This window comes from Rhea americana, unplaced genomic scaffold, assembly GCF_003343005.1.
Source record: "Rhea americana isolate MKP2758 unplaced genomic scaffold, rheAme1 scaffold_449, whole genome shotgun sequence".
NCBI classification, from domain to species: domain Eukaryota; kingdom Metazoa; phylum Chordata; class Aves; order Rheiformes; family Rheidae; genus Rhea; species Rhea americana.
The window spans coordinates 204,561-218,022 of record NW_028186589.1 but is presented as its reverse complement, the minus strand read 5'-3'; the positions used below and the strand labels follow the sequence as shown (position 1 = coordinate 218,022).

Here is a 13,462-nt window from a genome sequence, read left to right as displayed (position 1 = left end):
AGCGGCTCTGTGGCCGCGGGCGCGGCTTGGCGCGGCGCGGCAGCGTGTTTTTAATCGCGGCGCGGTGCTGAGGCCGCCCGGGCCGGGGCGGCTCGCGCGAAGACTCGCGTGCCGAGGCGCGGGGCCGCCGCCGCGTGACGTCACGGGCCGGAGCGGCGGCACGCGGAGGCCGGGTGAGTGGCAGCCCAGCCTCCCCGGGAGCAGCGCTGCCACGTGACCGCGGGCGGTAGTAAGGCAGGTGCCTTCGGTTCGCGCGCAGTGAGGGGCTCGTTGCCTGCGTGCGCGCGCGCTCCCTGCCCGGCTCCCGGCTGTAGTTTGCAGGCTTCGCCGCTGCCGTTCGCGAGCTGCATGGCGTGGGACATGTGCAACCAGGACTCTGTCTGGAGTGACATAGAGGTGAGCCGGGCAGCGGCGTGCGCGCAGGCGTGCTGCGGGTCGCCGGCGGCTTTTTGTTCGGGTGGCTCTTTTTCCCCCCCCCCTTTGCTTGCTTTCTTTCCTTTTATTTTTTTTTCTTGTGAGAAAAATGCTGAAATGTGCTAGGTGGAATACTTTGCAAACAAGTCTGAATCTTATCTTAACTCCAGTAAGTTTGCTATTTTAAGGCTCCTCTGTGATGCCTTGAGCAAATCAAAGCTTAGCTCCTGTCATCAGTATCTCCTGCAGTTGGAAACTATTTTCATGTGCCTTTGGCTCGCTTTCCTGTCATATGCAATATTTATGCTCTAAGATATTGATATGAATCAGTGTCTGAAGTCTTTCCAGTGGCGTTTAGTGGCCTGGTTGGAAAAATGCCATGTTTATTTAGAATAAGATTAACATTTCTTACCCCCCCTCCCCAAGAAGTTAAAATTAACTAATAGCTTCGTATTTTAATTGCTTGTTTCACTGTGCTCTGTTGAAGGCTTTTTCCTCGTTTATCAGCTGTAGAATTCAAACACACACAAGAATGAATGCCCTCTTGTTTTGTTTTAGATGCTTTTAAAAGAGATTTCTGGAAATAGATGTTTGCTTGCTGCTTGATGTATTGGAAAAATTATCCAGCAGTTAATGTCCCGTAGACAGGGCTCTCAGGGAATCCAAGTAGTCCAACAAATGGTTAAATCCTACTGTACAACAGAGACAACAGGATGAACCGTGAGAATAGAGTTTATGCAGGACTGTGTGAACTGCTGCTGCCGCCGCCGCCGCTTGTGTAAAAATAGACGGCAATACATCAAATCCACAGCTTCTGCTGGCTACAATTCATAAAGGGGAAAAGCAAGCAGTTTCCCGGTAATCTCTGGAGTATGAAGTGAGGTCTGAGGATTTCTGCGTGTTTGCGTTTGGCAAAATGGAGCGTTACCTGAAAGTTCTGACAACTTGTGAAGCGAGGCAAACTTTGCTTGGACCCCGTCGAGAGGAATCCGCAATCCAGACCTGCTCCCAGGAACTAACCCTCTGCCCGCGAGTTTGGAATAAGTGCTTAAAATGCTCCCCTTAGGCGACGGGGGCGGGGGGAGAAGCGGTACATGTGATGCTTTTTAAGATGTTCATGCCGTGAGATACCCACCAAAAGCAAAAATGTTAGCGTTCTTGGGTGTATTTTCCTAGCCGGTGAAGCATGCCTGCGAATTCTGAAGTCTTTTTGTCATGTTTTAAATATTTGCAGCTTGCCATTGTATCCACTGATTTCTGTTTGCATATTGTAATTGCTCTTATCTTGTTTTGATTTCTTGGTAAAGTGGAATAGATATGGATAATTCATACGTCCTGTAGCTATTATGAGTCAAGTGGATGACTTTCTGGCTCCAAAGTCCTAATTGTTTCTGAGTAGCTGGAGTATCCTGTGGGTTGTTGTCTGGCTTGTAGCATGGGTCTCAGCTGCTGTAGCTTCATTTTTCCATCATGTATTATTCCTGATGCTGCTAGGAGCTGATTGAGAAACCAGCTTATATGGAAATATTGAAGATTTATTTTAATCATTACAGTTCCTGCAGTAATTTCAAGCTAGTAACAGAATAGATAATTTATGTCAATGACTTTTTCATAGTGCGGAGGGAAAAAAGGTTTGATCTTAATATTAATTGTGTGGTGGATGGATTAACTGTTGGTAGGATTTTACCAACTGACTCCTGCATTGCACTTCCTGTAGCAACGTAGTAGTGTCTGCCTGCTTTGGCTCTAGGGATCACCTTTACTGATCTAAAATATTACAGGCGGCAGGTACTGTAGGCAGCTTTCATTTTTTGAATCATTAATGTTTGCTGTCAACTTAAAATGTATTATATTCTCTCTCACATAATGACAGGATGGTGTGTTGCTTAATAAAGGCCTGCATCGCTGTAGCTGATCAGCGTCCCTGGTGTTTCACAATTTAATGAAGGTGATGTACAGTAAGGTTGCGAAGATGGGTAGAGAGAATCCACATGACATACATTCTGTCAAGTCTGTCATTCTTTCCTGGGTTCATCCCCTTGGCTGTTTGAAAAACTTGTTAAAAATAAAACAAAGATTATTTTTTCATTAATATAATTAATATGGCACAAGTCCAGTCTCTTTTTTTTTTTTAATTTACCTTCAAAGGCACAAAAAYGTCCAAAAGGTTAATGGAGAATTATACTTAATTATAATGATTCATTATCATCAGTGCAGTTAAGCTAATTTATTGTTTGCTCCTGAACTAAAAGGGGAAAAAAAAGTCTGTTAGAGTGAAATAATGCACAATAATTAGTCTTTTGTGTTTAGTGACTGCTTTATCTTCCTAAATGTTACTATAAAATTAAGGCTGTAGTTATGGAATAACTATGATATCAAATAATGGTGGGAAGACAGTAAAATGCATTATAGCAATGCAGGTGCACCTGTTACAGATGTATAGGCAAACAGTAAATAGCAGCATGTCAGATGAGGACGGTTTTAGGACTTGGAGTGTTAAATCTGGCATCGTCAAAGGCCAAATATAAATTAATAACAGGAACACTTGCTACTAATGTGTCTCAGATTAGAAGCATAATGCCATATTCAGAACATGTCAACATTGGCAAGAGCATATATACTTCATTTCAGCTATTACATTTTGAAGTGACATTGCAGTCATTATAGCCAAATAAAAGCTTCAATGATCAGGATTTTTTTAAAAAAACTGTCACTTATGTTGATTCAAAAACCCATTGTAGATTTTAAAAATGCATATTACCAAGAGTTAACACGTSTAACTAGGAGGTTCACAGAGTGAAGCTATTTTTACAAACGAAAGCAGTAACAGATCAGCAGGAGACTTTAGAAGTCTACGGCATTGGTTATAAGCTACTGACCTCCGCAACACAAACCTGAGAATGATGCTGAGAATCTACCTTTTCAGTCAAAAACTAGATTATCCTTTAATGAGATCAGAGATTTTGTGCAAGCATCAAAAAAGGTCATCTCTGCATTATAAGATTTCTGCTGGAAGGTTGTGTCTAGCCCTAAAGAAGAGGGAACTCTAATTCTTTTTTTTKKKKTTTTTTTTTCTGTGACTGAAGTAATAATAAATTGTGTGCAGCGAAAATTACTTAAGTGAGATTTTTGACTTCTTAAAGTTCTGCAACCCTCTAATAATAGAAATAAAAGCAACTGATATTTCAGAGCCTCGTTTTGCAACCCCTTAGCTCTCTTGCCCCTTGGCCTGTTACGTGTTTTTCTTGTAGTGTCCTGGTAGACGTGGAAGTTGTCTGGTAAATTATAGCTCACACCAGCTGCACTGAGTCTTTGTGCCAACAGATGAAATCTTTGCTCACGACGGTACTGCTGCATATAGCCTGTGTGCTGCAGCTGTGCTGAGATTCCCAGTGACAAAAAATCTCAATGAAATTCACCTTCAGCAGCTCTTATACTGCTGTAAAAGGCGGTCCTTTCAAGAGTGACAACAAATACTGAGTGATTCACATCGCTGGACGCTACGTTATTGCCCTACAGACATATCTCTTTAGAAGGTGGCACTTTCTGGATTGACTTCAATCCAAATAGAAGTTGGGAAATCATTCAAACCACCCAATCAGCTGACTGGAGTTGAGGAGTACCTGCTGCCCGAGCGTGCTGTTGGCTAGCCTTAGCACAAAACTAGAAATAATGGGTGTTGAAGCCCTTACACTCACTTGACTTTAAGGCTTTTAACCATTTGCTGCCTGGTGCCTTTAGAGCTTTAAAGAGAGGAGGTGTCTTTTGCGGTATACCAATATCAATGTAGCTTTTTGCACATGAGCTCCAGGAGCGTGTAGTACAGCGCTGAAGCAACTGCTTCCTCGAGCAGCGTTAGCGTATGGGACTCCATTATTTCCCAAGCTGTTACTGTGTTTTCCATAATTAAGAATTGGCTTTGTTGGATACTCTACTGTTTCAATTCCCCTGCTAAAGTGGATGTGTAGTATTGTTTTTTTTTTTCTTGATTAGTRGACCAGTTAATACCCAATCCAGCTTCATACTAGTGTGTAGAAGGATATGCATTCTGAGTTTATCACTACTCTCTTCGTAAGTTGTGGAGACAACAGCATTTTGCACTGATGCAGATTAGACTTTGTTTACTACTTAGACATTAAATCACTGTTTCACAGGCCCTCTACTGAGAGTTGCYGAATCAGCCATTGCATAGTACTAGCTGGGCTGCCTGGACAAAAAAAAGTCCATTTTGGTTCACTAGATGTGGCCGCTCTCTGGAGAAAATTAGGAAGCTGGCTGGAAGTTTTTAGGCTGGGACAACATATCTACTTATTTTGAGTGGGTGAAAGGCTCCATAAAATAAGTATGTCTGTCACCCAAAGGTGAATATAGGGATATTTCAGAATACACTTCAATTAACAGAACATTGTTGTGCAACTGGATAGCTGTGATCTGTGCATCATCTGGTACGTTGAGGAAATGGTGCAGCACTTCTGCTGGCCCGTGTGGGAGCTACCAACACGGCTGACCTCGGGGATTATGGTGAGGATCCGTAGAGCTGGAAGTGTGACTATCTACAGCTTGAGCCCCCAGGGCTGAAGGCTGTAACAGGCTGTGCCTCTTTAACCTGAATGCACCAGGAAATGCATGAGAGACCTTGCCCAGAGATATTCTTCTGTGACTTCTACCTGTACCAGCACTCTCTGACACAAAAGAAGAGAAGGGCYGTGCCTTGCCACTTGCTGTTGTTTTTCCTAAAGCTTTGGACACTAGTGTTATCAAGGAGTATAGGAGAAGGAAAGTGATTCCTCTCTGTACAGAGAAGGCAGCGTATGCCTTCCTATTTCCCCTCTCCCTTTTGCATACTTGTGTAGAGCTAGCAGTGAGCTAGTATTTGGGGAAAGTCCAGAAAACAGTAAATTCCAGTGACCCTGTGCCATGGCTTAATCGAGGCTTAATTCTTATCACATAATATTAAGGTTAATAGACTCCTGGCAATTAATGAAACTATTTCTGTGTTATTCCTGTTTCCTGCAGTGTGCTGCTCTGGTTGGTGAAGACCAGCCTCTTTGCCCAGATCTCCCAGAACTYGACCTCTCTGAACTAGACGTGAACGACTTGGATGCAGACAGCTTTCTGGGGGGACTCAAGTGGTACAGCGACCAATCAGAAATTATTTCCAATCAGTACAGCAATGAATCATCCAATATATTTGAGGTAAGGGAAGTTTATGCAAGTTATGCAAGTACACATTTCAGAATGCTTAGCATTTTTTTTTATTATTTTTTTCCTTTTTAACCTGATGGATGATGCTTTTCTAAGAGCCAGCAGGCACTGTGATGTGTGTTACAGCCTCTGGCTGGTGCCCTTAGTCCTCATGATCAAAATCTGGCTGGTTATCTGCAGGCGGGGGGGGGGGGAGCCTTGAAAGAATTAAATGGAACTTTTGAATATTGAAAGGAAACGGCTGAAGAGTACCTAGAGTACACTGCACTGTGGTGTAACAACGAGGAGTTGCACAATTACCCACTACAAAGCAAAACAAAAGTTGAAGCCTGTTTGTTGTCTTCCACCTGCATTCCACAGAAAGGAGCAGAGGACAACACCTTAGCTAACTGACGGATGGCTGAAGCCTTTTTAAAAGAGACCATAGCAGAAGGTCCCACTCAAAGCATTATTGTGCAAGGTACCTTGCATACAAGTTGGAAAGGTCCTTGTAGTTTAAGTATACGAGAGCAAATGGGTTCACATTGCAGAGAAGGCAGTGGTGGCTGTCGTTTGCGGTATACCTCMTGAGCTGGCTCGTCGTTCGGGATGGCTCTCCTGGCAGAGAGCAGACTTAACGCGAAAGTTGAAGGGTAGTAGGAGAGATTTAAACGTTTTCCTTATAATACTGCCTTGAGGATCAAGGGGTACGAGAAGAGGGTTACGGTCTCTTTACCTCTGCCTTAGTCTTCTTTCTTTTGCTGTGTAAAGCTTTCTTGATTCTCCGCCCTATAGTTATGGGGTAACCATGCCCCTCTTGAACTCTAACCTCCTTCCCGCCTTGATGATAGGAAATGCAGTAGATCATCCGCTGGCTGGGAAATTGGACAATAAATTGATTAGCTGGCAGGAAGACCTTGTGCAGCAGCAAGCTATCGCTGCTGCCTCTCGCGTTGCAGGTACAGCGGCTCCAGGAAGTGCGGCTGGCCCRCTTGCTTGGGGAAGCCCCAGATAAGCACTCCGCATTTCAATAGCTGGAAAAGATTAACTGTAACAGTGTTAGTAAAATGCTTTTGAGGGTAAAACACAGCTTAGCTAAGATGTCCTGAATGAAATTCTCCTTTTGTGTATACCTCTGTAAACCAATGGTGTTTTTCCTGGTGCAGATGAAGTTGCTCTGGATTTATACAAGTGTAACTGAGCAGAAACTGGCCTTCTGAATTTGATCTTCCTATCATTTACACCCAAGTAATTTGGCATTAATTTTATTCAAATAAAAATGAAGTTATCCCTGCTAAATCCTGCACTTAAACTATTTTTTTTGTTAGCTTTATAAYGTTCTGTGGCATGTTTTGTGAAGTTTCAAAACTGAGTCTTATTCTTGAATTTCAGTTGTAATAAATAGCACAAGTTACAGCTTGTCTGTGTATGATTCTTTTGATGGTCAATAACAGGAAGGCATGAAAGGGGGTAACGTATTTGCAGCAAAAATCAGAATTAGCACTGTGTGAGGGAGGGTTTTCCTTTTGTCATAACCTAGGATATATATTTTCCTAATCCATTGAAAGCCGAATGCAGAGACATTTTTCCTTTGGAGGAACCAGGAAAAGATTTAGACTTCTAAAATGCAAGGTCCTGATAAGTAGTGTAATTAAGCATGTACCTGTCTTTAAGCACATAAATAGCTTCAGTAAAAACAGCAGAACTTGTCCACTAGCTTATTGCTTGTCCTATGCTTTATCACCTTACTGCACTGCTGGCTAAAGCTGTCAAGTACAGAATTTTCTCATGCAGATAGCGACAGTCCTCCTATATTCCTTATATAGGAATTGTCACTGCCTATTTTGGCAGTTCCAGTTCTGAAAATCTAAGGATTTTGCAAACATTGAGATCACCATGCGGGTTYGTACTTACGCTGCTGGGGCATGGTGATGTGGTGATGCTGGTCATTACGTGTCATCTCACAGGCTCATTTGGGTGCATCTGAAGAGGAACTGTCCCAGTGTGAAGAAATAGGGGGTGTGCAGCTGGAGGGGTACATCTAGGCAGCAACTGCTGTGTCAGAAATAATCGTTTGGAGATGAAATACGTTGCATCTTTCCTAGTGGACAAATTCTGCTGTCATCTGTGCAAATGCAAGAATTTTGCAGAGCTCACTGACTTCAATTACAGGGTGCACTGCTGTCTCTGACAGCATAGTTTGACCCATACATACCTGTAGGAACAAATTGTTCCCTAATAACATTTTGCAATACTGCAGTACTAGAGCAAGACTATTTTCAGTTTCTCACTGTGTTATATTTAAATTTTTTAGGTTGCTTGGCCCAGGAAAAAGGGGTATAAAACAGTTATTTTCTCTTGCAATGCATTAACCCTGTCCCCATTCTCCATTGTGCAGCTGGATGCATAGCACTATTTCTTGTCTCTGCCGCTCTGTAATGTGACGACTGGGGGTGCTCAAGAACAGAACAAGATGTGTTCTTTCTCCAGAGATTATCTCAGATGCTCTGAGAGGAACTATTTGTTTTAGCTGATGGAATGGAAGTTTTATACAGTTTGCCATTTAGTAATCTCTGGATTTTTCCATGTTGATCAACATTGGCTTTTCTTTTTTAAAGAAAATACAGATATATACTATAGCATGTTGGGTATGATATGCTTTGTGTAACTTTTGTATAACTTAAGCTTCCAGCTGAGACCTAGTGATATGAAAAGAAGTGGAATGGCAAACAGAAGCTGGAAGAACAAGCAGTACAGTATTAATTGCAAAACCTAACCTTGAATGAAGCACACTCACCTTTGAGTTGTTAATGCAGTGCATACGTTGTTGTCTGTGTGAGGGACCTATGTTCCTGAAGCGTTTTCTAAAGTTGCTGGATGTCTCAAGCTGATGATTTTTTTTWAAAAAAACATTTGTATTTCAGAGAGTGAATTTTCAGGCTTTCTGAACTCACATTACTGGAAGTGTATGGTAGTGACTAGGAGCCAAATAAATCGTAAAATGAAGATCCACTTAAATAGACTGGCTACTTGCAACTGTTGAGTAAAAGTAGCTGCTGTCCTTCACCCTAGTACGGGAAAAAAAACAGATTCTTGTAAGATGTACCAAACTTGCGCTGCATTACTCTGCTGATAAGGTAGTGGAAGTGATACTAGTCCTCAGTCAAGCCCATACTGTTTGCCCCAATGTGAAGGCTGTTATCATCAACATGTGTATAGGTGCATATTATGAATTAGTTGGTTTCTTTCTATTCACAGCCTGGTAACCTTAGTTTTTCACCTGACTTTCTTTGTCTGCCTTTCCAGAATACTGGAAAGGTACAATAAGGGAGCCCTTACCCCTAAGGGCACAATCTGTTGAAACAAGCTTGTGCAAGTAAATAGTTAACAGGTGACCCAAGACCAGTTATTTAGATGGTTTACTGCATCACACACACACTTCCTTTATTTGCCTTTTGTAAAGAACTAGACTTTAAAAAATTGTATTTGTTTAAAAAAATGATTTGGCTACTTCTAGAAAGCCAAAATGACTCGTTTTCCATTCTCAAATCCAATAGTATGTGAAAATGTGAAGAACCATAGAACTTGAGGTGACATGAATGGGAAGGCTTTTTGGTGATGAATTCTTTTTTTCTCCTGAGGCATCTTCAAATATACTGTACCTTATCATGTAAGATTAGTCATATTTAAAATTATTAATGACCCATGTCTAGTGCTAGGGAGAGATTAGGTATCTACAGGGGGTATATCTTTGGCATTGTTTACAAATAGTTCAATTAAGGTAAAGAGAAATTGCAGCCTGTATATAGGCAAAAGCCTATTAAAGTGTAGTGAACTTTTGTAAAATCGTAAAGAATTTCTAATACTTGTCAAAACACCTTTTGATCTTTGAAAAGACTTCAGAAAACTTGAATTGATTGYCCTTCCCTGTATTTCATTTATTTACAGATTTCCATGTTCCAGAGAGATTCTCAGTGTATCTGATGACTTTATTTTTAACTGTTTTGCATAAGTTTAGTCCAGGTTACTTTTCAAGACCATGTTATGTGCTCTGTATTTGGAAAGCGTAAATAGGCTACTGTGTTTTATTGTAGACTGCCAAAAAAATGCTGTATTACAAGCAATGAGAATGAGATTCACGATGAAATGCGTACTCTCTTACCCCTGGCAGCAGGGAAATTCATGAAGATAAATGATTTCTTATTTAGTTAGAAGGGTTTACATCAGGAAGATGATGAGGTTGGAGGGGCGCTTTAAACATCACCAGGGTAATTTGCATTGATTCAGATTATAAACTGTAATACTCTGTGGTGTTGCCAGTCTCTTTTACTATTGCAGGTTATTCATTCAAGGTTTGCAGCCAGATTGATTAATGAATTACCAGATCTTGCGTAAAATGACTTGGCCTGACTTTTAAACAACCACCAATGTTTTCTTTGCCAGTCTTGTGACTGGTGTTAATGGATTTCCAGAGGACTGAGCCTATATAGATTTTCTATGCTGGCCTCATAGCATTTTTTTYCCACTTTTTAATTTTCTCCAAAACTAGTAGCCCAGGGCAGGCAGTTCAAGGAGATATAATCTCAGGGAAAAAAGACATAGTAGTCAAATGCTTGATGGCTGATGCCCTTCAGTGCCAAATCAGCATGATTTATCATAGCCATCTATTCAGCACAACAGAGTCTAGAGGTGAGCTGCATGGTGTACCTCACACAATATGCATAACTAGAGCTCTGAACTTTGAAGGAAAGCCTCAGAGCTATTTGCAAAGTGCTGGTGCTTAGTGAATACTAAATTACATTTAGGAAATAGTCTACTGCTACCAGTTATACTTCATTTTTATTCTTGACACAGACACCTAAATCAGAGAACAGTAACATTTCAGAGATTATGGTAGCAGTTTGGGTATGTTCCAACACTATAATAGGATCAGAATTTTAAGGCCTTTTTTATTATTACCAATAGTCACTTAGTTTCTACTGCAGCGTACTTTGTAGGGAATTACAGCTTTTACTAAAAAGATTAAAATGCTATTATGCAAATGATTGCAGTATGTTATTATGTTTACAAATTAACATCCATGGCTCAACACACAAATTAACTAACTATTCCATCTATATTATTAAGGATTTAATAAAGTAACTGTTGATAAAAATGAGGAGCTTGGAACAGTTAATAGGAACTGATTGTGATTTAACATAGAACTTAAACATTGTGTTTAATGTTCTAGATGGTATAATGGCAGAATAAAGCTTATCAAAGTGCTTATAAGAACTGAGATTGTGTGAACAGCGTAGCAGCATGTCTGAGGCCTTAGAGAACATAAACTAAATAGCTCTGGGCAGTAATGTAGAATGGGCAATGTATCAGTGAATGTGAAGGTAACACAGGACTGTCTTGCATCGGAACATAGTTTACGGCACTAAGTAGTTTCTTGAAATTCAGATTAACACACATTAAGTGTTTTATGTTATAAGCACATGCAGGATACCTAGCAACTTGTGTTCCCCTAAAATGTATCCTGTGATGAAATTTTTCTGTGGAAAATGGGATTTCACTACAGAATACCACTGTATGACAAAAAAGGAGAAGGCTGAGTTCAGACTGAGATGACTTTACAAACAGCCCTGCAAATTGCTATTCCTAGCAGTTCATAAGAGATCATAAAAGCAAACAGATAAGAGCTACTGAGGTCCTAGAGAAATAAATGTACAGTATGTGGTTACAGGATAGATTTAGTAGGGAAACAGACAACATGGTAGGTTTAATAGAACTATAAACATAAAAGGCAAAAGATGCAGATTTGGGATAGGAAACTTTATAAGAACAATAAAAGATAACAATGTGTCATAAAAAACGTTTTTGAAACTAGGAGAAAGACCCTCAGTTGCAATGGAAGAAAAYAGCAGATTCTGTGCAGAAGTGCAAGAATTTTTATATTCCTAATAATGCAATGTCAGGTGCTTTACTCAAGTAAGTAACCTTTTCAAATGTCTTGGGCCTGACTGTGATTTTCTGCAACTACTGAATAGGAGTCCAGTGCAATAACATTACCTCAACATGGAAGATGTATGTAAAATATAATCCATAACTAGCTGTGCTGGCATTAAAAAATTCTCCAGCAGTAAGTGGAACTTACTTTRCTCAAAACAGCTGCTGAGTAATTGGGAAGGGTTTATGTAAATGTTCTGTATCTAGTGTAAGCCAGGTGCACGGTTTCTCCATTTTCTTTCCCAGCTGGACAATCTACAAACTATCTAAACTTGTCTCTGTTTTGATGCAAGAACCTTGCACATTGGTTGAAACCTTCAGGCAGAAGAGAACTCCCAAATAAACAAACAAACAAACGAAAAAATTGCTTTGAGAGTTTATTGTTTGATATATGAGGCCACCAAGACCATTCCCCAGGCGCGTGATCAAGAAAATGCAACTGATCTTCTTCACAGTCCCATTTAATAGATATTTCACTACACTGCGGCATTTTACCTGAAGCAGTTATGTCTTAAAGTCCTCCCTTTGYCTGTGCTCAGCTGAGTACCTGTCTCTTTTGCAAGAGAGAAGAATAACACTCACCAGGACAGTAGTAAGCTAATTAGATCATTAGACAAATGCCTTGGCCCATGTTAAAACAGGCCCTTCAGGACACTGTGTTCCCACTGGCTACATATCTAAATACAAACTGGTGTCAGCTGCCATACAGGCAAAAATGTAATAGCCTCCGTTCACAGAGGTCATCTTAAATCCACTTTGGTCACAGTCACACTCCACATCTGTTTTAGTGAGATGCAGCTTCTTAAGGTGGCGTTTGGACTTCATAAGCACGCAAACAACCAAGCTATAAATTGCTACTGCTGGAGTTATTTTGAATAAGTGTATACTGTTTCATATTTATAATGGTGAGGCTTCATAATATTCACAGTGAATATATAACAGAGATCAGTTCAACAAGCATGAAATTGTATGTTGTCAACTTGTCACATAAATAGAGCCATATTCTGGCTTACGATAATGTTGAACTAAGTATTTTCTCCCTAGAATTACAGAGGGTCGCGAAGAAGTGGGGCAGTGGCTCTGTCTTTTGTTAGAAAACCAGTCACTGAGTCGTTGCTAGTGGGAAGTAAATATTTTTGATAAGGTTTTTCTGTATTTTTTTCCTCCCCATTTGCTTAACAACAACAACAGAAAGTTTGCCTTTCTTAGACAAATGCTAATTTGGCTAAACTGTTAAATTTATTTCCCTTAATGGTTTTATTTCTAGCGTAACCTCTTTTCTTTTCTTTTTTTTTATTGTTGCTATTTTTGTACTGTGCATCAGTGCTAATTGCTACTAAATGCTCCATCTTAACCCTGGCATGCTCTTTTCCTGCTGCCCCATCCCATTTAACATTAACTGAGGCCCATGCCATTAGAGAAGGATAAAATCATAGTAAGGCTTAATTTAGGAGGGTTTTTTTTGTTGTTCTTTTTTTTGTTTTCTTTTTTTTAGTACTGCTAACCTATTATACATGTGTAGATCAGGAGGAGGCAATTGCTGGGAGCAAAGTTGTTCAGAGAGAAAGTTTTTGTGTTGAATCGTATATAATTCTTTTTCTATGAATGGAAAAAATACAAGGAACTGTGTGTGTGTGTGCTTGCATGTATATGTGTAAAAATTTCACCTGTAGTTCTTTTTTGTAATACATTAGTTAAAATTCAACTGCACTGGAAATTTATAGGCACATGACTGTATGTGCACAAACACTCATCCATGGAGGATGGTTTTAGGTCTTGCTGAAAATCAGCCCCTCTGGAATGTGTAGTTAGAGGCTTTGGATGAATTTTATGTCCTGACACAAAGGAGCAACAGCTTTACTTCATAATGATT

The 13,462-nt window shown here is 40.3% G+C and overlaps 1 protein-coding gene across 1 annotated transcript in view; it reads left to right on the top strand.

The window, feature by feature from the left end:
• Positions 1-206: 206 nt before the first annotated feature.
• The window catches only part of PPARGC1A (PPARG coactivator 1 alpha), a 70,878-nt gene continuing 57,622 nt past the window's right edge, over positions 207-13,462 (top strand). The window contains exons 1-2 of the mRNA XM_085316021.1: positions 207-396; positions 5,431-5,610. Coding sequence (XP_085172147.1) covers positions 349-396; positions 5,431-5,610 — 228 coding nt within the window. The 5' untranslated portion in view covers positions 207-348. The remainder of the gene's footprint in view (positions 397-5,430; positions 5,611-13,462) is intronic.